At 41.3% G+C, this 27,598-nt stretch overlaps 1 protein-coding gene across 3 annotated transcripts in view; it reads left to right on the top strand.

Annotated features, from left to right (window-relative positions):
- Positions 1–1,080: 1,080 nt before the first annotated feature.
- The window catches only part of LOC126210430 (zinc finger protein 189-like), a 44,316-nt gene continuing 17,798 nt past the window's right edge, over positions 1,081–27,598 (top strand). Inside the window, exons 1-4 of one of the 3 annotated variants that reach the window (XM_049939661.1) lie at positions 1,081–1,277; positions 5,542–5,619; positions 8,889–8,963; positions 15,613–15,675. In XM_049939661.1, coding sequence (XP_049795618.1) covers positions 1,260–1,277; positions 5,542–5,619; positions 8,889–8,963; positions 15,613–15,675 — 234 coding nt within the window. In that variant the 5' untranslated portion in view covers positions 1,081–1,259. Of the gene's footprint in view, positions 1,278–1,577; positions 1,703–1,859; positions 1,884–5,541; positions 5,620–8,888; positions 8,964–15,612; positions 15,676–27,598 lie in introns of those variants that run through there. The other 2 variants (XM_049939662.1, XM_049939663.1) reach the window with 2 other exon arrangements.

A 27,598-nucleotide genomic window follows, 5' to 3' on the forward strand; every position in this document is an offset into this window, starting at 1 on the left:
ACCAGTTCCTTTTTTCCCCATAATCCAGGTACACTCTTCCCAGCTTCTTTCCTTGTTCCTAGACGCCATTCTCTTATAATAGACGATTTGACAGAATTCCACAAGCGTTCGATGTTCTGTGTGTGAACAGATGGTTCTTTCGATGACACAAAGTGACAGAGTGATTCACAAATTCGTGTTGAAGTCTTTCTTTCCTTGAGTTGTATGACGTAAAGCTGTCTCTTATCACTTTCGTGCCTGGCAGTAGAAAGTTCTTTATGAGAGAGATCAAACTTTTCTTCCCACTTAAAGAAACTCGGAACTATAAAGCACTTGCGGGATACTCTTTCATTGCTGTCAAATATCTATATTTGTTCAACTTCGTTTTTCATCGGTCGTCCTCCCTGGTACTACCGAGTAGCTATTTGCGATTCGTTTATTTCGACAACTTCGTTTTGTCTACCGATTGGTACACTCTGGTTCGTGACTATAACGGAACAGACTTCTGGGTAGCAGCCGTAGTAGTCTCACACGGTGTTCATACACAATTGTGTTTCAAAAGTTGTGTTCTTATCTTCAGGAAACCATAGTGATGCTATTCTCAGTGGATAACTTGGAACTGTCAAACCATGTGTTCTTTCTTTAGAAATGTTCCCTTATGACACTGGGCGCAGTACAGTTACAAAGGAAAATCAGCGTCCTCACCGTTCTTGCGAACTTTCACGGAGCTGAGTCCATGACATTCTACACAATTCCTGCTTGCCTCATTTGGAAACAATCCGAAGTCCCAACAAAATTTAAACAACTTTCCACCTTACATAGCCGATGAATTAGATTTCGCCATGTGGGATTATCAGCACTCGAAACAGCAACGCTTTCACTCATTGCTATTCACAACCGAAAACGATAAACTATGTTTCCCCGGCAACGCACTAAACCATCAATCGTAATTAGCGCCACTGGCGGCATGTAGTGCATGTTCGATATATATCGTTGTAGGTCCGCGGGTTTGATAGACAATCATTCTTGGCAATTACCAGCCAGATTCGATAGTCGATATTTGGATATTTCGCAACTCACAGGGAATGTTTTCGTCGACATTGTTGTTGTTGACATTAGTGGTGACGTAAATACACATTTGCGTTTTAAGCGTTTAAGTAGTAAACAGAAAGAGTTGTTTCTCCATTTTCTTACTCCCTTGCATGAATCTGTTTTCCTATTGTTTGATGTGAAAGTGTGTCAGAATGCCATAAAAGGGCTCAGTATTAATTCCTCCAGTGATGGATACTATAAACCAGGTACCGTGTATTTCTTTTAATGTTTCCTTGAAATTGAGGAATCTTTTTGTTCTGATAATCACACTTTTTTCCCCTCCTAAGAGAATATCGTAACTCGAACCCATAGTGTTCGATAGTAAAAGTGATATGCAAGTACTTTGGTACGAGGAATCAACTGGTAACTTCGAAGACGCCTAACCATGTTAAAATAAAAAAAAAAGCCATTTCAGACTTTGTGCTATGTCTTAAGTGTACTACGGTATATCTTTTTTGTTTAATTAATTCGATATCGATTCCGTGTTACCGTCCATGTTCGTTATTACATATTACTTTTTGTCTCATTATCTTGTGTAAGTTCATGTGTAGACTACCGCGTTAGGATCAATAATGCCTTCATTAACTTTTATCGTTAACACAGTTATATAAGTTAAGAAGTCACTAAACAGGTAGGCTTTATTGTGTAGTCTCCGGACGTAGTTACTGAAACATTTATTCTGAAGTGTCGCCTTGCGCTTTCTTACATCGTTTTCAGGATTTGAATTAGTGTTTGTTGACATGAATATTCCGTATAAACACTGCTGTGAAGTAATCAGTGTTATGATGTTGTATTACTTTCTGTTATGACAAGTAAGTGTGTACAACTCCATGATAAATGCAGGGGAATTTACTACATTTATACCTCTTGCATGGTTTTAAGTGTTTATGTATCAGTAGAATCGTATCTACAACGGTTTACGTGGCAATTGCTTTTCTAAAAGCTGTTACAGTAGCTATTGTTTAGTTGCACTTTATATACATTGATATGATTTATTAATCACTTGGGTCAAAATATTTTAGTGCTGCATTATGAAGTCCATGTATCTTTTTGTTCTTAATGCTGGATAGAGAGCTATAGACTCTTAGTATGCATTAAAAATTCAAATGGATGGGGGAGAGTGAAATAAACAAAAACTCCAGTATTACCACTTAAGTACTTCTGTTGAAATTGAGTATCCATTGCTCACTTCAAGTTAGCACAGAGAGATGAACTTCAAAGTCAGATTAACAGTATTTGCTATGTGTATGCTAGCTGGTTTGGTAATGAAAATACCAAAAACGTTTTCTGCTTTTTGTAATTTGATTCACTGAAATTCTGTGGAATAATATTTTAGGACAGTTATGCATTTACTGAGTAAATGTGTACCATAAAGATCATATGTGACATTCATAAGGTGCATCCATCTTTTGACCGCTTCCCTATCTACATATGTATGTTTTGTAGTAACATTATGAAGGAACATGTCAGTGATGAAGTAAATTTTTATTGTGATTCCTCAAAACATTTACAGCTTTTAATCACCTCTGTGTACCATTTTTATCTCTACAAGATATCTTATCTTGTGAATGACCTCCATGAGGTGGAGTCAGTGCTTAATGTGGAAATTTCTCTCTCCAGCTCAAACAAGGGTAGAGAAAAATTATGTACACTATATTTAAATCTCCTTTTGACAGCACTTCAAAGAGGAAAACATGCAAATAACTGTAGCTTATCATATTTTCTCTGAAATGAAGGCTGTCATTCAATACTACCTGACATAATCAGCCAGTTATTGAACTAATGATCAAATAAAATGAAAGATAAAGTTGAGCCCATCCACATCCATACTAACATGGTGACCATCCAAAAGTTCTGTGGTTTTACTGTCATCTCTGTCATGCAGAGGGATAGTAAGAAACTATGGAAGTTAACAGGATAAGGCTATATGATTTTGTCAAATTATATTAACATAACCACCACACCCCCCTACCCTACACATACCCCTACACACACACACACACACACACACACACACACACACTCTCTCTCTCTCTCTCTCTCTCTCTCTCTCTCTCTCTCTCTCTCTCCTGACTGATTTGATACAGGCTATCATGATTTCATGATTTACTCTCCTATTCATCTCATAGTAGCACGTCCATTTTACATGCTCAATTATTTGTTGGATGTGTTCCAATCTCTGTTTTACCTTGCAGTTCTTGTGCTCTATGGCACCCTGTTGTACTAAGGACCTTGTTCCCTAATGTTTTAACATATGTCGTATCATACTGTTTCTTCCCCTATTCACCATTTTCACTTATGTTCCTTTCTTTGTTGATTCTTCTAAGAGCCTCGTCACTTGTGATCTTATGGGTCCACTTAATTTTCAGTATTCTTCTGTAACACTACACCTTAAATGTTTCGATTCTCTTCTTTTCTGGTTTTCCCACATTCAACGAATCACTTCCATAGTATGCTGTGCTCCGCACACACCTACATTCCCAAAAAAATTTTCCTCAAACTAAGACCTGTGTTTAATATTAGCACATTTATTTGAAAGAGGAATATTCACTTTATTATGCTACTCAGCTTCTTATATCATCTTTACTTCACCCTTCTTCATTATTTACCTTCCAAAGTAGCTCAGTCCTGTACTTCATTCATTATGTTGATCCCAGTTTTGTTATTAAGTTTATGGCTAATCTTAGTTCTGCTAGTTGTCATTACTTATGTCTTCCTTTGGTTTACTCCCTGTCTTTATTGTCTGCTCCATCCAGTTCATCCCCATTTTTACTGAGGTAAGCAATGTCATCAGTGAATTATCTTCATATCCCCATGAATTTTTGTACCACTCTTAAACCTTTCTTTTATTTCTGTCATTGCTTCTTCAGTCTACAGGTTGCAGCAAGAGAGAAAGACTGCATCCCTGCCTTACACCCTGTTCTTAATCTGAGTACTTCTCTCTTTGTCTTCTCTCTTGTTCCTTATGTGCTACCCATCGTTCCATATAAAGCTTCTACTTATTTTTCTGAGAATTTTGCAACATTTTACTTTGTCAGATGCTTTTATTAGGTCAATAAATCCTAACAAGGTATCATTATTTTTGTCAGATCTTGCCTCTCTCATGCAGCACAGTGTCAGAACTGCCTCACTTTCGCCTGTATCTTTTCTAAATCCAAACTTGATGTCATCAAACAAGCCCTCAGTTTTACATTCAGTTTTTCTGTATATTATTTTTGTTGGCAGCTTGGATGCATGAACTGTTAAGTGAATTGTGCAGTATTTCTTGCACTTATCTGTCACTGCTGTCTTTGGAGTTGTGTAGATATTATTCTTCTAACATCCAATGTATGCGCCAAGGGAGGTGACACCGTGGTGAGGATACTGGACTCACATTCAGGTCCAAACCCACGTCCGGCCATCCTGATTTAGGTTTTCCATGATTTCTGCAAATTGCTTTAGCCAAAGGCTGCGATGGTGGCGGAGGGAGGATTTCCCACCCCACAATTGCACCCAATTCTTGATGATGCCTGTAGTGTGGGCTGTAGCGTTATCATGGGGCATGATTTTGTTATCCAGCAGTGCCAGGCATTTTCACCAAAGTGAACATCAGAGATGGTACAAGAGGAAGTTACAGTATTGGGCATTGACAGTGTGGCCATCCCTAAACATTCCAGAATACTGTGGCTGTAACAAGTGAAAATGAGCATGAGCTGCCTGGTCGATGGAGTCTGTCACGCGTTTTTGTTGTCACGGTGGACCTGGATAACACCATTCTGGTGACTGGATATTCAGTGTTGCTTCATATGCTTATTCCCCAGGTTTCATCAGTTGCAATAATCTGATTGAGCATGTTATTCCTTTCCCGCTCAGATCGCTTCTGGTGGTTACGGCTGATCTTGTGTTGTGTCCACTTCAGCACACGTGGTGAGGAACCGATTTTGAACAATTCTTGCGCTCCTTCAGCTCTTGCTGTTATAATCTCTGTGACCTGTGACAAACAGATGTGAGGGAGAGTCTCGTCTGTACCACATAGTGAAATATTAGTTCTGGGTGATACAGCTGCTTTCTGTTGGTCATTTTTCATCACTGAGTTGACCACAATGCAGCAAATCACTAGTCAGCCTATCTGCTGCTACAATATGTGACAGTTGAGAGTATCTGTATTGTGGACACAGTGGTGCCAACAACTTCCAATTCCCCATTTGACTGGCACACTGGCAGCCACTACGAGGCCCAACAGCATTCCAGTCATGTGTGACAGTGTTGTATTCCATCCCCCCCCCCCCTCTCTCTCTCTCTCTCTCTCTCTCTCTCTTTCTCTTTCTCTCTCTCTCTCTCTCTCTCTCTCTCTCTCTCTCTCTCTCTGCGAGAAAGCATCTGACCCTAATTCAGTTGATTATTGTGAGTGTGTTTACTGAGAAAGGATGTTCATGCTTATGAAACATTTACATTGTTTTTCATGTTGGAATGAGAATTTTGTTCTTTCAGGATTTTGGGAGCTCAGAGCAGTGTACCAGCAGCCGCACTGAAGTTGAAAAAAAAATGCTGCGCATTAATGGATGTGAGGTAAGTTCAGTTGCTACATTATTTATGATATTTGGTATAATATTGGTACAAATAGTGTAACTGTCGAGAACAAAAAAATCTTGTGACCTCACACACACACACACACACACACACACACACACACACACACACACACACACACACAAAACAGTCACTTACATGAGATTGTTAACAATTAATTTGCAAGGAGACAGAAATGCTGGCCAGTCCACAATATTACAGTACCAGTGACAGACATGCTTCCAAGAAGAGAAAATACTGTTAAAACTATTCCTAGCTTTCAGAACTTTTAGTTATGTAGGGCGGGGCATATTTTATTAATAACACTCCATCTTAAGTTACAATATTTTTATTTTCTTATTACTGTCCAACAAACTTTAGAGCTATAGCTCCATTGTCAAATACTTTATAGACATAATTGATGTTAAAAACTTCCGGATTTGTACTTTCGGCATTGCTGAAGACGAACTATATGTCGTCAAATGCAGGTGAAAAACTGAAGCAGATGTAACTCTCATAATGTCTGTGTAGTCCTTGGAAATGGAGTTGTAGCTGAAAGACACATTGGACAGTAATTGGAAAATAAATACGTTGTGGCTGAAGATGAAATATTACTAAGAAAATATATTTCTAATCTAGAAATTTGTCCCATACAGACCACAACTTAATAATAATGTTGTTAGTTCCCTCTTCAATGAGTCCTAAGATGAGATCATTCTTATTCTTTATCGTCTTTATATCTTCCTTGAAGAAGAATAAGTTCTACGAATAATAATTCAAAAAATATCACTAAGAAAATGGGATAATTATTGTATAATATTTGTTAACAATTCACCACTTTTGTTTGATAATCAGAAAGACATGCAGAGCATTCTGAGCTATGAGAGGCAATTACAAAGCTTTAATAATCACTATAAAAAATATAAAGTTACATAATTTTTTTGTTTGTTATCAAGAACAGTCCTGCAGTCCTAGTACCTGTTGAAATCCCCAGAGAACAGTAAATGAATTACTGCATGATACTCCAACGTAACCATGGGCTGTGCCATTTTGTTTTGGCTCCTGTACAACGGTGCATGAATTTCAGAGTATACCAGCACTACAGATACGTACCTCTGTCCAAACAAAACATTAGATATGTAACTATTTTTTCAAGGTGATAATTAAAACTACATGACTGCCATCATAGTGGAGACTAAACATGAATGTTTAATTGTGGTTAAGTTGCTAGGAAATAACAAGTAGGAAACTTGTTGAAATATTACTCTGAAATGAAGACATTACTGGACTAATTTGCCGAGAAGAATTTATCAGCACTATTCGCCAAGAAATCGTGCATTCCCAAACAAATACTAATTATGTAACTTTATTTTTCTGCTGGTAATTAAAACTTTGTAACTATTCCTAGCTTTTATAACAATGAAAACAGTCAATTTTTGATAATATAATGTAATTGGATAGATAAAAAATCTAAAGGAGGTTATTGTTAGTCAAGCTTTTACAGCTAATGTCTCCTCTTCCGGCAGGAAGGTTGAAGGGTAAAGAAGAGGGGTGAAAGAAAAGGACTGGAGAGGCCTAGGAAAAAGGGGTAGATTTTGGAAAAGTCACCCCAGAACCATGGGCAGGGGAGACTTACTGGACAGGATGAGAAGGAAAGATTGATTGTAGGGGACTGCATTCGATGAGCTTTCAGCCCTTCTGCCTGAAGGAGGAGGCACTGGCCCCAAAAGTGTGCCTAGTTATAACCTTCTTTTATGTTGTTATAAGTTGGAAAAGAGAGGCAGGTCACTCAGACCCTGGAAAGAGAGGGGCCCATTAGTTGTGAGCACTAGGAGAGATGAAGATTTGTGCTTATGGCATTTGCTGTCTTATTTAATTAGAGCTTCATCCATGTTAATAAAAATCTAGTGCTAGAAAGCAATCTAAGACAAGGTAGTGCTCTGTCTCTTTATTGCCTCTACCTCTCCAACGAATAAACAGTAAATACTGCAGATAATAATTTTAAAGAAGAATTAAGAAAATGCCTTCCATTGTTATTGTTTTTGTTGTCTTCAGTCTGAAGACTCAGTTGATGCAGCTCTCAAGGCTAGTATGTCCTGCGCCAAGTCCCTTTATCTCTACATAACTGCAGCAACCTACGTCCATCGTGATTTAATTGGCTGCATAATATCTGTTAGTAATTCAGAACTATTAGTTGACAGCCAGTAAGACGTACATAGTATTCTGGCCTACATCTTAATTCACGAGAAAGATTTTAAGTAACATTTAAAAAGCAGAAATTAAAATTGTCAACAGATCAGGTGGATAGTATCATCCAGCCCTGGAACTTAATGAATGTTTTAGCTGGACTCTCTAAGTTAATGCCTATTGAAATGTATGTTACTAAAATAATGACTTCAAACTGTGTTCCCACCTACAGTGAACTATGCACAATGGGACACGGTTGTAGTAAACACTCAAATTGGCCTCCGTTCATATCCATACTCTCTTCAATGTATTTATATGACTTTGGCACACTGTCTCAAAGGTTCATGATTAATTGATTTATCTCTTATCATAGAACATCACAGAGTTGATGCTGTGCAAACAAATTAATTAGTGTAGCTCACAAATGTTAAGGAAAAAGAAAATAATAAATAAATAAATAAAAGTAAAACCAAATTTGTTTTTGTAGTCCATTCTGGGAATCTTCACATTCAAATCATGCATGAATGGGAATTCATTCCCATTTTTTAAAGCATTTAGTCCTTGATCCTGGGAGCCCTTTCTTAAGATTCAAATCTTCTGGTACATGTAAAACAACACATTTAAAGCAGTATCTCTTAATACTCTTTAGACTGTACCCTGCTTGAAAGGTCTGTGCATAGTAATTGCCAAAATGTGTTAATGTTGTCCTGACTGAAAATTGTTGGACATATATGCTGCTCTGCATTGTTGTTTCTGTGCTTTTGCCTGTTACATGTCATCATCTCAGTAGTGTAAATGTTTGCAGCCAATAGCTGAGCTGTTCTAGCAGCAGGCTTACCCTATAAAGGAAGGCACTAGGGTTTTTTATTATTATTATTATTTTAAAATAATAAACCGTCACTTATCTTACCCTTCCCACCATCACTCCTCCATCCCTCCATATCATCATCTCTTTTACCCATTTGTCTTCACTTCTTCCTCTGCTTGGGATTACTGCTCATCCTTTTTTGAGTATTTCTTTATTTAAATACAGATCAACTTGCTCAGAGTTGATATTTATTCAGTGTGTTGCAACTTTTCAGGTGATGGAATGTGTAAGCTGTATTAAGCAAGAAGAGGATGATGGAACTCTTAGGCCATTTTATACTGACCAACAGGTAAGGCAGAGAATGACGAAAGAGTCTGTACAGATGTACTGTGTTGTGGCAGATGAATGGCATATCTTGCACAATATTGCAGCAATGTACTATGTTTATTGCACTGTGTGTGGATGTCATACAGAACACACAGCTGCAGTATGAGAACTCATTTCAAAGCACTTTTATGACTTTGTTATTTTGACAGTTACATATAATGACAGCATGGTGCCCTGACAAAATGATAGAGACCTTGAAGATTCCATTTGAGAGACCAGTCAAGAAATATTGAGGTAAATGTTACGTGAAGAGAGTCTGCAAATGTTTGCCAGAATACAAACAGTAGATGCCAGAAAATGTTTTATATGTCTACGTTACACCATTCTCATGCTGTCTCCTGTAGATCCAAGAGTCCCCCAAGAAAAAGACACTATTATATTTCCTTTATTTCAGTCTGTGATCACAAAAAAATTGTCCTTTACTATCGATTTCAGTCAGTGACAACCATCTTCAGATCTGTTCAAAACATATCCTGATAAAATAAAGCCAGGGTCATATCATCAAGAGATACAAATAAAATCAGCCAGGCATTATTGAGTGCAACTGAAAATATGGTGCAAACTAGGTCACAGTGTTGGCCTAGCAATCGTGTGAATTGTTACTACTATTCACAACACACTCAGCACTGTGACTTAGTTCTTACCATATTTTTCATTGTGCTTGATGAGGCCTGGCTGATTTTGTTTGTATGTCTTGACGATTCCACCCTGGATTTATTACATATTATGTTTCAAGCAGATCTGAAGATGGTTAGCAGTCACTGAAATTGATAATCATTTATAGCAAAACATAGAGATTATTGGATGCCTCCATCACTCTCACTTATATTAAAACTTCCTTAAAAGGAACGGTAGTCCAAATACGATACAACTTGACTGAGAGTAATGGTACATTTGCTAATCTCTGTTTCACTGTAAATTATTTGAATGTGAGTGTTATGCTTACTGCATACCTGATTCTCGTGAGGGTTTTTGTCCATTCCATATATATAGTGTCTAAACATCATTAAAGTTACATTTGATTTCAATGGACCTCTTATCACATTTTTTTTTAAATTTTTCCTCCACTGTCGTGTTTATCTGTTCAGATGTGCCTGATGACACAAGTTTCGGTTGTGAAAATGGTTGTCCTAATAAAGAATTATTCAACAGCTGCTGCTGTTTTGTTTAACTAGAATGTGTTCTTACAGCCGTGGTTGCCCACAATATATAGTGTGTTGCTAGAAATAAATGTAATGCAGTGCACATTATTAAATAAAAAGAGCAGATATCATCTGATTATGTGGTCAGCCTTTGGAATCAGTCCCAACTTCAAGTATCTAGGAATTTTTCTTCAGTGTGATTTAAGGTTGATTAACGATATAAACGTAGTTATAAGGAAGATAGATTTTTGGGAAGAATCCAGAGAAAGTTGAATTGATACACTAAAGCAGTTGCTTGTAAGATCCTTGTTTGGTCAATTCTTGAGCACTGTTTGTCAGTCTGATACTCTCACCAAGTTGGATGAATGCAACAGATCGAAAAGGTCCAAAGAAAAACCTGAATTCAAGAGGCAGAAAAGGTTCAAAGGAAAACACCATGGTTCCCAACAGGTTCACTTCCCCAGCATGGGAGTGTCATGTAAGTGCCCAGCAGACAGCAGTTAATGGGTTTCTTTACTTGTACCAGGTACAACTGAACCTGTATGGTGATATGAATATTGGCACATCTGCTCTTATTGAGAAATGGATTATCCATAAGCATTATGCGTTTACACTGTATTGCAGTGCATTTTGGTTTGGTGGATATGAGGAAGTCCTGTCGCAGTTAGTGTGAAGAACAAACCAGGTCTTCCTATTGTGCACCACTTTTTTCAAATGAAATGTATTAAGTGATGAATCTTTACTGAGACATTTAAGTGTAGTCCTCAATAATTGTCGTATATTCTGTTGTTTAGTTAGGAAGGCAGGGAATATGGAGTAGTCTCAAGAACAGTATGAGGAAGCTTTGTGAATATCAAAAGTTGAGGATGCATCACAGGTCAGTAATATGACATAAATGTATAGCCGTAAGCAGTTCGTGTCGTCAGTTCTTATATTCAGGGTAATGATGAAATGGACATTTAATGTAAAATTCAAATATGTTTTGTAAAGTTTCCATTATTGTCACATTATCAACCTGATGATAGAATGAAGTATTTCTGGAATATGTATGCAAACGTAATTATAATAATGTGAAGGTACATATTACAGTCACATACATGTAGGATAGACATACTGATGGTGGACAATCAATTAAAATGTTTTTTGGGGATCTAGGTCCAAACATAGTAGGTTAATATGGATTGGGGGTAAGAAATGAAAGAGGAAGCCATCTGGTAGAATTTTGCACAGAGCATAAATTAATCATAGCTGACACTCGGTTCAAGAATCATAAAAGAAGGTTGTATACATGGAAGAACCCTGGAGATACCAAAAGGTTTCAGATAGAATATAATGGTAAGACAGAGATTTAGGAACCAGGTTTTAAATTGTAAGACATTTCCAGGGGCAGATGTGGACTCTGACCACAATCTATTGGTTATGAACTGTAGATTAAAACTGAAGAAACTACAAAAAGGTGGGAATTTAAGGAGATGGGACCTGGATAAACAGACTAAACCAGAGGTTGTACAGAGTTTCAGGGAGAGCATAAGGGAACAATTAAGAGGAATGGGGGAAAGAAATACAGTAGAAGAAGAATGGGTAGCTCTGAGAGATGAAGTAGTGAAGGCAGCAGAGGATCAAGTAGGTAAAAAGACAAGGGCTAGTAGAAATCGTTGGGTAACAGAAAAAATATTGAATTTAAGTGATGAAAGGAGAAAATATAAAAATGCAGTAAATGAAGCAGTCAAAAAGGAATACAAACGTCTCAAAAATGAGATTGACAGGAAGTGCAAAATGGCTAAACAGGGATGGCTAGAGGACAAATGTAAGGATGTAGAGGCTTTTCTCACTAGGGGTAAGATAGATACTGCCTACAGGAAAATTAAATAGACCTTTGGAGATAAGAGAACCACTTGAATGAATATCAAGAGCGCAGATGGAAACCCAGTTCTAAGCAAAGAAGGGAAGGCAGAAAGGTGGAAGGAGTATGTAGAGGGTCTATACAAGGGCGATGTACTTGAGGACAATATTATGGAAATGGAAGAGGATGTAGATGAAGACGAAATGGGAGATACAATACTGCGTGAAGAGTTTGACAGAGCACTGAAAGACCTGAGTCGAAACAAGGCCCCGGGAGTAGACAACATTCTATTAGAACTACTGACGGCCTTGGGAGAGCCAGTCCTGACAAAACTCTACCATCTGGTGAGCAAATGTATAAGACAGGCGAAATACCCTCGGACTTCAAGAAGAGTATAATAATTCCAATCCCAAAGAAGGCAGGTATTGACAGATGTGAAAATTAACGAACTATCAGTTTAATAACTCACAGCTGCAAAATACTAACGCAAATTCTTTACAGACGAATGGATAAACTGGTAGAAGCCGACCTCGGGGAAGATCAGTTTGGATTCCGTAGAAATGTTGAAACACGTGAGGCAATACTGACATTACGCCTTATCTTAGAAGAAAGATTAAGGAATGGCAAACCTACATTTCTAGCATTTGTAGACTTACAGAAAGCTTTTGACAATGTTGACTGGAATACTCTCTTTCAAATTCTAAAGGTGGCTGGGATAAAATACAGGGAGCGAAAGGCTATTCACAATTTGTACAGAAATCAGATGGCAGTTATGAGTCGAGGGACATGAAAGGGAAGCAGCGGTTGGGAAGGGAGTAAGACAGGGTTGTAGCCTCTCCCCGATGTTATTCAATCTGTATATTGAGCAAGCAGTAAAGGAAACAAAAGAAAAATTCGGAGTAGGTATTAAAGTCCATCGAGAAGAAATAAAAACATTGTAATTCTGTCAGAGACAGCAAAGGACTTGGAAGAGCAGTTGAACAGAATGGACAGTGTCTTGAAAGGAGGATATAAGATGAACATCAACAAAAGCAAAACGAGGATAATGGAATGTAGTCAAATTAAGTCGGGTGATGCTGAGGGAATTAGATACTTAAAGTAGTAAAGGAGTTTTGCTATTTGGGGAGCAAAATAACTGATAATGGTCGAAATAGAGAGGATATAAAATGTAGACTGGCAATGGCAAGGATAGCGTTTCTGAAGAAGAGGAATTTGTTAACATCGAGTATAAATTTAGGTGTCAGGAAGTCGTTTCTGAAAGTATTTGTATGGAGTGTAGCCATGTATGGAAATGAAACATGGACAATAAATATTTTGGACAAGAAGAGAATAGAAGCTTTCGAAATGTGGTGCTACAGAAGAATGCTGAAGATTAGATGGGTAGATCACAGAACTAATGAGGAGGTATTGAATAGAATAGGGGAGAAGAGGAGTTTGTGGCACAACTTGACAAGAAGAAGGGACCGATTGGTAGGGCATGTTCTGAGGCATCAAGGGATCACAAATTGAGCATTGGAGGGCAGCATGGAGGGTAAAAATCGTAGAGGGAGACCAAGAGATGAATACACTAAGCAGATTCAGAAGGATGTAGGTTGCAGTAAGTACTGGGAGATGAAGAAGCTTGCACAGGATAGAGTCACATGGAGAGCTGCATCAAACCAGTCTCAGGACTGAAGACCACAACAACAACAAAGGTCCAACTGAGAATTTCCTTTTCTAATAAGTTAGGCAAATTTTCTTTATAATAATACAATTTGACTTTTATTCTATGGTGTACATAAAAAAAAAAAAAAAAAAATTGACATGTTCCACATTCAAGAGGATCTCCTCAGCACGGATCTATGGAACGAAATCTAATCTAATCTAATCTAATCTACTGGAAGAAATCCTGTGTCTGGAGTGCTTATTCCAAACTTAAGAACTCTGTAGAGTCTTCCCTTGCTGGTAGCCCATCTTCGAGTAAATGGCTACTGATGGTTGTAGATAATGCCCTGGTTACAACATTGGTCATAAATATTCCCCTTAACTGTCAGAAATGTCTGCTCATCTAGTGTTGCAGTCTGGGTGCAAACGTGTGTGTGTCATTCAGCACTGACTATCAGATTATGTGGGACAGTCCTTCTGCACACCTTTCACTTTTTCAAATTTTCATGCTATTTACACAGGACCATAGTTTAGTTCCTCCATGATATGAGACATCACGTGATGATGCTCTTTAAACAAATTACCTACGTCTATGATGTTATCATTGGTCAAATCTTTTGTTAGGCAACAATTGTGATCATCATCGTCCACTGCCGTCTGGACTGCACAGAAACATTTGTGCTGCTCAAGAATAGTTTCAGTTGTATGTCTGCTCTCTCTCTCTCTCTCTCTCTCTCTCTCTCTCTCTCTCTCTCTCTCTCTCTCTCTGTCTCTCTCTCTCTCTCTCACACACACACACACACTTATTTCATAGGTCCACACATCTTGACAACAATAGACTGCCTCCCAGCATGTTTATTCCAAAGGGTTCAAATTACTGTACACAGTTTAAGAGTCATGTAATACAGAGGGCTGATGGGAGGGGTATAGAAATATCAGTCCAGGAACTCATGGAACATGTTGTCTTATGTGCAGGTGAGGCATAGGATGGGAACTCTCGCCTTACTTTCGTTGACTGTCATTCATTTCCCCAGTTAATTTACAGTGGTTAGTGTGTTGCCTTATACAACTCTGAAGGCATTAAACTAGGTGAGAACTAATCAGGGGAATGATTCTTTCCTGAACCATTCACATTTTCTTAGTCCTTCATATCAACTCAGGTGACCACTGATATAGTTCCCTCAAGAGTGCAGTCAGTTCCTCCTCTGCTTTGTGAACAGGTTGAACCTAAAAAAAAAAGAAAACTAATAATACTGTGTTATTAATGTTAATGCTAATCATGTATACATTTCCTGTAAATTAACTGTTTCCACATCACGTTAATAAAAGAATCATTCAAATGATTTATGGAACATGTAACCAACTAACTAACTAACCAGGCATTGGCGTTTACATATAACGTGGATTGTAACATTGTATGTGCATAAACAGAGATGAAACGGAATACTGACAATATTTAGTTTTTCTTCTCTATTTTGTTTCAGTAAATAGTTTGTGGGGACAGGTTGATCTGTAGCATAGTCTGAGATCAGAGTTAGTTTGGAAGCTGACAATTTGGTTATGAATTGGTAAAGCCAAAAAATGTAAATACACAAGCTTAGTTGTGCTCAGTCCAATTTTAATGAATTGTTATGTCTATCAAATTGGTATTTTCATGGGTGAAAGCAGCTGAGTGTTAATAGCAGATTTAATATTTCTTTTGTCGGGAAGTTCCTCTCTACTTTTTCTTCCATTCTCAGCTACAGAATGGGTATTTAAATTCTATTTTAGCTGCTTGTTTTTCCATATTTTTGTTGTCTAAATTGTACCAAGGAAGTAGAAGTATATTTGAAACCAATTTATCCAACAGCTTGAGACAGAACATTCTCTCTGTGAGATTCAACATTTAAGTTTGTGTGTTTGGGAGACAATTTACCTCAAATACTCTTTCTATCCACATTGCAGTTGCATATTGGTATAATGTGCTATGTTTCTGCTTTCAGTGTACCCAGATGTTGGTAGCAATTAAGGAAGAGCCGACAGATAATTACCTGGAAGGTTGGGAGGTGAGTGATAAACTTAGCCTTATTTGTGAAATAGAAGTGAGAGAGCCTTTCAAGAGAAGAATTTGAGTGGAGAGTGAGAGGGATGGAGGGTAAGGGGGGAGGGGTGCTGCGGCATGGAGACTGGTGCACATCTAGTTTGAGGGGACTGCAGGTTCAAACGATGTGTTGTAAGGACAGTTACCATGTATGTACTTCAGAGAAGCTAGTGCTGCAGAAGGGGTACTGGAAGGTCCAAATCATTTTGATTCCTTATTCCTCCACTCCCAATCCATTCCGCCACAATGCCATTTACAACATGCAACTCCCCATGCTCCACTGTGAGGTCATCAGTACCACATTCCTAGCCCATTCCACTCCACTGCTGCCTCTCCCTCCCAGGTGTCAGCCACCCCTCCCTCCACCCCTCCTTCCCATTTCCTACATCCTTTTCTCACCCCCTCCACCTGTCAGAACCCCCAACCCAGCCGAGCTGCAGCACCTGTACAAGGTAGGTGGCTAGGACAATATAACTGTGTATGTGTGTGTGTGCGTGTGTGTGCGTGTGTGTGTGTGTGTGTGTGTGACGAGTTGTTACCTTCACTCCTTTCAGTATACAGCAAAATATCAGTTATTAGCCTTAATCAGACCCAAGACTGCACAGTTAACCAAGAAACAATGCACATTAAAACACGACTTCCAGGACAGAGGCAGGTAGGTAGGAAACCACAGATCAAATCCACCTTGTGGATTAACAAGGGCCAGTGTGCCAGCCAGCCTGGATGTGGTTTTTAGGTAGTTTAACACATCCAACTAGGTAAATATCAGGATTGTACCCACATTTTGCCTCAGTTACATGCTACACATTTTGAAAGCATTCTCATACTTAAACATGAGGTTACTCTAGAGCCCAACAGAGGAGCTACATGAGTTCTGACCTGTGTGAGCGAGGTTTGTATCAGGAAGGAAATATTCAGCCATCAACTATCACTAACAATACCTAAACGAAAATAGTGTGCCAACCCTGTAGACACTCGAGACAAGGTGAAGAAGAAGAAGAAGTAGTCTGTATTTACAAGATATGTCACATTACAAAACTCGCTGTATTAGTTCCACGCTACTACCAGAAAATCACAGTTTATTTACAAAATGACACTTAAAAAGATACTTTATTTAATGTCACTGGCTTTCAGTTCACTTGTGGCAGTAACAGTCAACCTCTTTCTGTTCCTGTGTTTCATTCAATTTATTCCTGACGACAGTTCTGTTTCCCAGAGGGTCAAAACATCAGTATAATCAAGACATATTTTGTTCTGCACACTCTAATAACAGATCAAAGTATTTCAGTGCCACAGTGTCCATAATAACGGCTACTTCGATCACCTCGTTTTCACTCTCCTCATTTACCAAATGCCTTATGTTAACTATATACATGTCACTTAGCTGTACACGTCATTATTTAACCATTCACAGATGTTTTTGTCCCCCAGTTCTTTACAAATTTGTAGTTTTTTTGTTTTATCTCTTCTGGCCTCAGTTCCACCTCCTCCTCTTCCCCCTTACACCCCTCTTTCCTTTGGGTTTACGCGGTAAGAGCAACGTTGAAATGTTTGTTTCTTCAATTCATTCCACATATTCCTTCCAGTTTTGTTTATGTTCTTCTATTTTGACTTTTACTGTAAAAAAATTCACTTCTTGTCTAATGTCCAACTTATGCAACATTTGACAGCTCATAAAAATTTCATTCTAGCTGCCTAAACAAGGCTAACATCTTTCCTTGCTAATTTGTATCTTGAACAAAATATTCATTCTCTGTTTAATAGAATATTCAGACTTCAGTTTGTATTTTTTTATGTAAAAAGAAAGAAAGAAGGAAAGATAGAAAGAAGTCAAACTGTGCACAGGCAATGCACACATTAGATAATCCACACCTGGATAACTGATAACTTGCGCCGCATACAACATTTTATCAGTCTTCTGGTAGAAAATTTGTAATTGGTGTCATTATTGCATAAACTTTCTTCACAGTAAAATTTAAATGTCTAGGATTTTTTAGGTTTTGTTTGTCACATTTTTGCTTTATCACTCTAAATGATTTGATTTATTTGTTACACATAAGGTATCTTTTTAAGTGTCTATTGTGTTTGTTTACTTTGAATTCATCTTAAAAGCTGAAGATGACTGATAGTGATGTTACATTATCATGACTCTCTGTGTTGTTGTTGTTGTTGTTGTGGTCTTCAGTCCTGAGACTGGTTTGATGCAGCTCTCCATGCTACTCTATCCTGTGCAAGCTTCTTCATCTCCCAGTACCTACTGCAACCTACATCCTTCTGAATCTGCTTAGTGTATTCATCTCTTGGTCTCACTCTACGATTTTTACCCTCCACGCTGCCCTCCAATGCTAAATTTGTGATCCCTTGATGCCTCAAAACATGTCCTACCAACCGATCCCTTCTTCTAGTCAAGTTGTGCCACAAACTTCTCTTCTCCCCAATCCTATTCAATACCTCCTCATTAGTTACGTGATCTACCCACCTTATCTTCAGCATTCTTCTGTAGCACCACATTTCGAAAGCTTCTATTCTCTTCTTGTCCAAACTAGTTATCGTCCATGTTTCACTTCCATACATGGCTACACTCCATACAAATACTTTCAGAAACGACTTCCTGACACCTAAATCTATACTCGATGTTAACAAATTTCTCTTCTTGAGAAACGCTTTCCTTGCCATTGCCAGTCTACATTTTATATCCTCTCTACTTCGACCATCATCGGTTATTTTACTCCCTAAATAGCAAAACTCCTTTACTACTTTAAGTGTCTCATTTCCTAATCTAATTCCCTCAGCATCACCCGATTTAATTTGACTACATTCCATTATCGTTGTTTTGCTTTTGTTGATGTTCATCTTATATCCTCCTTTCAAGACACTGTCCATTCCGTTCAACTGCTCTTCCAAGTCCTTTGCTGTCTCTGACAGAATTACAATGTCATCGGCGAACCTCAAAGTTTTTACTTCTTCTCCATGAATTTTAATACCTACTCCGAATTTTTCTTTTGTTTCCTTTACTGCTTGTTCAATATACAGATTGAATAACATCGGGGAGAGGCTACAACCCTGTCTCACTCCTTTCCCAACCACTGCTTCCCTTTCATGCCCCTCGACTCTTATAACTGCCATCTGGTTTCTGTACAAATTGTAAATAGCCTTTTGCTCCCTGTATTTTACCCCTGCCACCTTCAGAATTCAAAAGAGAGTATTCCAGTCAACATTGTCAAAAAGCTTTCTCTAAGTCTACAAATGCTAGAAACGTAGGTTTGCCTTTTCTTAATCTTTCTTCCAAGATAAGTCGTAAGGTCAGTATTGCCTCACGTGTTCCAACATTTCTACGGAATCCAAACTGATCTTCCCCGAGGTCGGCTTCTACCAGTTTTTCCATTCGTCTGTAAAGAATTCGCGTTAGTATTTTGCAGCTGTGACTTATTCAACTGATAGTTCGGTAATTTTCACATCTGTCAACACCTGCTTTCTTTGGGATTGGAATTATTATATTCTTCTTGAAGTCTGAGGGTATTTCGCCTGTCTCATACATCGTGCTCACCAGATGGTAGAGTTTTGTCATGACTGGCTCTCCCGAGGCCATCAGTAGTTCTAATGGAATGTTGTCTACTCCCGGGGCCTTGTTTCGACTCAGGTCTTTCAGTGCTCTGTCAAACTCTTCACGCAGTATCTTATCTCCCATTTCGTCTTCATCTACATCCTCTTCCATTTCCATAATATTGTCCTCAAGTACATCTCCCTTGTATAAACCCTCTATATACTCCTTCCACCTTTCTGCCTTCCCTTCTTTGCTTAGAACTGGGTTGCCATCTGAGCTCTTGATATTCATACAAGTGGTTCTCTTCTCTCCAAAGGTCTCTTTAATTTTCCTGTAGGCAGTATCTATCTTACCCCTAGTGAGACAAGCCTCTACATCCTTACATTTGTCCTCTAGCCATCCCTGCTTAGCCATTTTGCACTTCCTGTCAATCTCATTTTTGAGACGTTTGTATTCCTTTTTGACTGCTTCATTTACTGCATTTTTATATTTTCTCCTTTCATCAATTAAATTCAATATTTCTTCTGTTACCCAAGGATTTCTATTAGCCCTCGTCTTTTTACCTACTTGATCGTCTGCTGCCTTCACCACTTCATCCCTCAGAGCTACCCATTCTTCTTCTACTGTATTTCTTTCCCCCATTCCTCTTAATTGTTCCCTTATGCTCTCCCTGAAACTCTCTACAACCTCTGGTTCTTTCAGTTTATCCAGGTCCCATCTCCTTAAATTCCCACCTTTTTGCAGTTTCTTCAGTTTCAATCGGCAGTTCATAACCAATAGATTGTGATCAGAATCCACATCTGCCCCAGGAAATGTCTTACAATTTAAAACCTGGTTCCTAAATCTCTGTCTTACCATTATATAATCTATCTGAAACCTGTCAGTATCTCCAGGGTTCTTCCATGTATACAACCTCCTTTCATGATTCTTGAACCAAGTGTTAGCTATGATTAAGTTATGCTCTGTGCAAAATTCTACAAGGCGGCTTCCTCTTTCATTCCTTCCCCCCAATCCATATTCACCTACTATGTTTCCTTCTCTCCCTTTTCCTACTGACGAATTCCAGTCACCCATGACTATTAAATTTTCATCTCCCTTCACTACCTGAATAATTTCTTTTATCTCGTCATACATTTCATCTATTTCTTCATCATCTGCAGAGCTAGTTGGCATATAAACTTGTACTACTGTAGTAGGCATGGGCTTTGTGTCTATCTTGGCCACAATAATGCGTTCACTATGCTGTTTGTAGTAGCTAACCTGCACTCCTATATTTTTATTCATTATTAAACCTACTCCTGCATTACCCCTATTTGATTTTGTATTTATAACCCTGTAATCACCTGACCAAAAGTCTTGTTCCTCCTGCCACCGAACTTCACTAATTCCCACTATATCTAACTTTAACCTATCCATTTCCCTTTTCAAATTTTCTAACCTACCTGCCCGATTAAGTGAACTGACATTCCACACTCCGATCCGTAGAACGCCAGTTTTCTTTCTTCTGATAACGACGTCCTCTTGAGTAGTCCCCGCCCGGAGATCCGAATGGGGGACTATTTTACCTCCAGAATATTTTACCCAAGAGGACACCATCATCATTTAATCATACAGTAGAGCTGCATGTCCTCGGGAAAAATTACGGCTGTAGTTTCCCCTTGCTTTCAGCCGTTCGCAGTACCAGCACAGCAAGGCCGTTTTGGTTAATGTTACAAGGCCAGATCAGTCAATCATCCAGACTGTTGCCCCTGCAACTACTGAAAAGGCTGCTGCCCCTCTTCAGGAACCACATGTTTGTCTGGCCTCTCAACAGATACCCCTCCGTTGCGGTTGCACCTACGGTACGGCCATCTGTATTGCTGAGGCACGCAAGCCTCCCCACCAACGGCAAGGTCCATGGTTCATAGGGGGGGGGGGACTCTCTGTATGCTTTGATTATTATGGAGTCATTCCACACTACAGTCCTCAAAATATTCTCTTTAAATAATAAACATGAACAGAAACATGTCAGACAGCAACACAATTATGCTGAAGCATTTTTTTAGTGTTGACAAACATGAAACAGCATCAGTCCCAATATGTGCATGCTTGCCACTTCATTGAGGATCAGAGTGTAATAACACTGTCCACGTTTACGTTGCACTTCACTTGGCGTAGACCGGGACTGTGCCCTAGGCATGCTCGATGTTAACTGACTGGGCACGGCCCATGCTGCCTGGGTTGTTGTTGTTGTTGTTGTTGCGCCGGCAGAGGTCGCGTCCGAATTGTCGCGTGCCCTCTGGTGGACGGGACTCTACTTGCGGCAACTACCGTCCGTGACGCGCCGTGCTGATGTGCGCCTCCCGCAATCTTTCTGGTGGCTACTGCACTCCTCCTCCTTCAGGGGGTGAAGCCACTGTGATACACTGCGTCGGAAGGTGGAGCGTCGGGCAGGAGCGATGACCTCCACATCCATTGGAAGGCCGGAGTCGAGGGGATCTGCCAATCCTCGAGCCGGAACCTTCGAATACGGCTGGAAGTGACGCACACGAAGAGGCCCCCGTCGTCCCATCACCGGAGCCCGGGACAGAACGGGCGACAAGCTGTCGAACTCTGGATCCTGTGCCACCTCGGGAGGGGCAAGACCCAGTGGCGGGGTCGATGGGGAAGGGATGACCACAGGTGAACCAGCCTCCTGAGAAACCGGGCCTGCGAGGGGGGCCAGCTCTCGCTGGGGCATCTCGAACGATGGTGATGCCGGTGCTGGAGCTACTGGAGGCTGCCAAGGCTGAGAACCATCGCAGTGCGGCAGAGTCAGAGCGGGGAGAGGTGGTAACGTCCCCTAAGAAACCAACACGGGTGCCGGCAATGGGGAAGCCGGTGTCCGAGAGGTCGGAGGGTGGGTGCCCAAACGTGGATGTAGCTGATTTTGGTGACGACGTACCACCCGGTCCCCTGCCTGCAAGGTATAGAGCCGGCGGCCATTTCGGCGCAGGATCACCGCCGGTATCCAACATGGATTGTGACCAAACCCACGTGCCCAGACCGACATACCCAGTGGAAAGCCAGGTACTCCGTTTTGCGAACTGGCGAGGACCAGGCCGGAGGAGGTGCAGCAGAGTCCTAGTTTGGCGCCCACGGAGGAGCTCTGCGGGGCTGCGTTCGCCCATTGGTGTGGTCCGGTATGCCATCAGGAAAAACGTCAATGCCTCTTCCGCAGGAAATTCGTGCACATACTTTTTCATCTGCATCTTAAATGTGCGCACCATGCGCTCGGCTTCCCCATTCAATTGTGGATGGAAGGGGGGAGAGCAAACGTGCCGAATACCGAAGCGCCTACAAAAATCCTGGAAGGTCTGCGAAATAAATAGCGGTCCATTGTCCGAGACCAGGGTGATTGGCAGACCTTCCACAGAAAAGATTTTTGCTAGTGCCTGGATTGCAACTTCTGAAGTGGTTGAGGAGCAGCGAACCGCATATGAGAATCGGGAATAAGCATCAATGACAATGAGCCAAAAGCCAAAAGCCATTGAGAAACGGGCCCGCAAAATCGATGTGAACACGTTCCCATGCTTGGGTTGCCGGCGGCCAGGAAGAGAACGCTGCCCTGGGAGATGCCTGTTGGCTCGCACACTGGGAACAGGCGGCCACCAAGTGCTCAATTTCTCTGTCAATACCGGGCCAGTACACATGTCTGCGAGCCAGGGTTTTAGTACGGGAAACACCCCAGTGCCCCGCATGTAATAACGTGAGGACCTCCCTTCGTAAACTTGCAGGAACAACCACGCGAGGAGCTGTATCATCGGTAGCCAGAAGGAGAACTCCCTCCAAGACCGAGAGGCGGTCTCGTAGAATAAAATAATTACGAAGAGGGTCCGAGACCCGGCCGGGAGGGCGGGATAACCACCCCTGCTGAATGAGGTGAACTACTTGCTGGAGAACCGGGTCAGCTGCCGTTTCCTTGGCGACTCTAGAACTGGTGATCGGGAAGCCATCAACCGCTTGGCGGGACGCCACATCCAAATGAAAACACATAATCTCTTCTCAATCGAACTTAGGATCCGGGCCCACAGGAAGACGGGAAAGAGCGTCGGCATTGGCATGCTGTCCGGTAGGGCGAAAATGAATGTCATAATGGTACTTAGAGAGGAACAAGGCCCAGCGCTGTAATCTGTGGGCCACCCTATCCGGAATCTGAGAGGCGGGGCCAAATAACGATGTTAACAGCTTATGGTCAGTGATTAACTGAAACTTCGTGCCATACAAGAAAGGGTGAAACTTGGTAACAGTGTAGACAATGGCCAAAGCCTCTTTTTCCACCTGGGAGTAATGGGCCTGCGTGGGACTAAGAGTGTTCGCAAACGCCAGTGGTTGCTCGGAACCATCTGCGTTGCGATGTGCCAGGACTGCCCCCACCCCATACTGCGAAGCATCTGTAGCCAGGACCAATGGCTTATGGGGGTCAAAAGTAGCCAAACAAGGCGCTGACGTGACGAGGCCCTTCAACGAGTTGAACGCTCGCTCGCATGCAGGCGACCAATCAAAAGGAACACCCTTGCGCAGAAGGCAGTACAGGGGGCGGGCTATGGTGGAAGCCCTGGGAATGAACCGGTGGTAATAGGCTATTTTGCCTAAAAAAGCTTGTAACTCTTTCAGCGAAGCGGGCCGAGGAAGGTCGACGATACCTTGGACCAAACTTCCTAGTGGCTGGACGCCGTGCTGAGAGATGGTGTAGCCCACATACTCGATGGACGGTTGGAAGAAGTTTGACTTATGCAGGTTGCAACGCAAGCCCACAGACCTGAATTTGAGAAAGAGGGTGCGAAGGTTGTGCAAGTGTTCCTTCGTGCTGCAGCCTGTGACAATTATGTCATCCAGGTAATTAATACAATGAGGGATTGTCGACGTGACATGCTCAAGATAACGCTGGAATATCGCCGGGGCACTGAATATTTCGAAGGCCAACCGCTGATATTGGTAAAGGCCAAACGGGGTGTTGACGACCGCCAGCCGTTTGGAGTCCTCATCAAGTGGTATCTGATGATAAGCCTCCGAAAGATTGATTTTCGAAAAATATTGGCCTCCCGCCACGGCGGAGAACAATTCATCAGCACGAGGCAAAGGATAGGTGTCCACCACCAATTGGGAATTAATGGTGGCCTTGAAATCGCCACAAAGACGTAATTTTTCCGAGGGCTTCCTTACAATAACGAGGGGCGAAGCCCACTCACTGGAAGAAATGGGGAGAACGACCCCTAGGGCTGTCAGCCGGTCTAGCTCTTCCTTTACCTGAGGGCGGAGAGCCAAGGGGATCTGCCTCGCGCGTAGAAAACGCGGGCGAGCCGACACCTTCAACGTTAAGTGAGCTTCAAAATCTGAAGAAACACGCCCCAGGCCCTCCTCAAAGATATCTGGAAAGTCTGAGATCAAAGATTCCTATGATTGATAGGGAACGTCTTCGGAGACCAACTGTATGGTGTCAGCGATAGAAAAACCGAAAGCTTGAAAGGCATCCAGGCCAAAAATGTTAGCGGAGCTCGCGTCACTGACAACAATAAAAGTAATAGGCCGAGTGACTGATTTGTAAGTCACGCCAGCAGTGAATTGACCCAGTAGGGGAATGAACTGTTTACCATAACTGCGTAGACGCTGGTAAACTGGCGCCAACGGGGGCGATCCAAGGTCGGAATAAGTTTGTGCATTCAACAACGAAACTGCCGCGCCCGTATCTACTTGCAGTTGTAACCGGCGCGACAGAACCGACACCTCGATAAAGAGTTTGCGTTCCGATGTGTCGGGAGCCTGGCCCGATGAAACTTCCTGAATGTCCACGTCCATGTCCTCTGTACCTGCTTCCTTTGATTCTTTTGAGGCTGAGTGGCAAACTTTAGCGATGTGACCTTTTTTATTACATTTGCGACAAACGGCCCAACGCTGGGGGCACTCTGACCGATCGTGATGTATATAGCACGACGCACAGGATGGCAACAGGGGCCGGCAGCCAGAATTCTGTTTACGCGCCGTGCAGGAGCGGCCGTAATGGCCGGATTGTACCGCTCGCACGTCATCCACCCCGGACGCGGCCGCGCCGCCCTGAACCGCCGCGGCGCCGCACCACGCTTCCAGCTGTTGACCTGCGGCGTGAGAGACTTCCTACGATTGAGCAATGGACAGGACTTCCTCGAGGGAAGGGTCTTCTAACTGCAGGGCCCGTTGCCGGACCTCCCTATCAGGGGCCGAACGAACAATGACGTCGCGTACCATAACGTGGGCATACGACTCTCGCGACTGTTCCGTGACAAAATGACACTTGCGACTAAGACCGTGCAGGGTAGCGGCCCACGCCCGCTAAGACTAATGGGGCTGTTTCTCGAATTGATAGAACTCTACCCTAGCCGCCACAACATGCGTGCGGCAGCGATAATATGAAGACAGCAATGAACACAATGCGTCAAAAGACAAGGACGAGGGTTCCTGCAACGACGCTAGCTGCCACAAAACTTGATACAGCGAGGGAGATATCCCAGACAAGAAGAGAGCACGACATACCTCCGCATCGGCAACATGAAACGCCTGGAAATGTTGCTGAAGGCGATGTTCGTATGCGTCCCAATCCTCCGCCGTCTTGTCATACGGGGGAAAGGGAGGAGGAAACGGCGCTGGAGCAGACTGCGTGGAGAGCAATGCCGGAAGCACTTGTTTCATGGTGGCCATGAGCTCTGTCTGCTGCTCAACCAAAACCCGCACTAAATCCTCCATGCCGTGGAGAAGCTGCGGAACCGGAACGACGACGCAACACGCGAAAGAACGACCCTACTCGTCGCCAATTGTGTAGTAACACTGTTCACGTTTACGTCGCACTTCACTTGGTGTAGACTGGGACTGTGCCCTAGGCATGCTCGATGTTAACTGACTGGGCACGGCCCTTGCTGCCTGAGTTGTTGTTGTTGTTGTTGTTGTTGTTGTTGTTGTTGTTACGCCGGCAGAGGTCGCATCCGAATTCTCGCGTGCCCTCTGGTGGACGGGACTCTACTTGCGGCAACTACCGTCCGTGATGCGCAGTGCTGATGTGCGCCTCCCGCGATCTTTCTGGTGGCTACTGCACAGAGCACCACAAAATAAATAAAGTCAGAGCATACTGGTTACAGAAACAGGGGTGCTGTTACTTGTTTTAACCGAATCACATGACACTGGCTAACGACAAAGGAGCTAAAACACAGTACGTTTCCCTAAAACTTTGCCATGATAGATCTGTAGTAAAGTTACTCAGCTCTATGTCTCGTTTGATTTTCTTTGTCAGTTCCAGTTAGTGTGGTAAAAAATAGTGATAGGAATTTTCGATAAAAAAGTTGACACAGCTGATATTTTAATTACAATCAATGTTCATTTATTTTAACAAACACTATGAAATGACAACCATCTTGCAGTTTTATTGTTCATTATTCTTAAAAAAGAAAGAAAGAAAGAGAGAAAAATAAGCCAATAATCACCCTGAGGCTAACATAGATGTAAGAGTGGCAATGTTAACACTGAGTGTTCATATTTACATTACCTAACTGAAACTTACTGCCTAGCAGCAACTCACAGTAAATTTTTGTAACTGTATGTGTAACAACAACTCACTTAATCACAACTGACTAACCGAGACTGTGACTATCTGCTCATGACTGTGACTGACTGACTGACTACCAGGGGCTAATTACCTGTGACTGACTGGTAGGCACTGCTCACCACCTTGTCCACTGTGTTCCTTTTTAGACTTGTGTAAATTTTCTACAAATTGTTTACATATATAGCAATTAAATTTTCAGTAATAACGTAGAAGACAGAAATTATCAACACTACCTACATACAGTAACAAAATTTAGTAGTTTTGTGTAATTATTGGCTAGGTGTTCTTTAAATGGCTTTGATACTTTATTTTACATTTGTGGGTGGGGTCTTAGGTCTTCAAATTTCTCCTATATTCTCTACTAATGCTCATCAAGATTATTCCAGAAAAAAAAAAATTGTATTTGAAATATTTCGCATACTAACATATTTTCTCATTAGACAAAAAAATCAAGGTTCTAAGAAAGTAATTCTTTATTTTTGGTCTAATAATATTTGGCAAACTACAAAATTCTGGAGGAGAGAGTCTGCTTTACAATGTGAAGGAAATTAGGGATTCAGAATGAGGTATGTAAATCCTGAAATATGCACTTCTTAGTAGGCTCAAAATTTTGTCAACATGTTTTACTGTATCTTAAATTTTGCATATTTCCTTAAATAAAATATTTTCTAAAGAATATTTGCATTTTGATAGATAGTTCACAGTTGATTGAAAACTCTTTTGAAAAATAAGTATCTCAAATGTACATCTTGT

Source organism: Schistocerca nitens, chromosome 10, assembly GCF_023898315.1.
Source record: "Schistocerca nitens isolate TAMUIC-IGC-003100 chromosome 10, iqSchNite1.1, whole genome shotgun sequence".
In the NCBI taxonomy this organism is placed as follows: Eukaryota; Metazoa; Arthropoda; class Insecta; order Orthoptera; family Acrididae; genus Schistocerca; species Schistocerca nitens.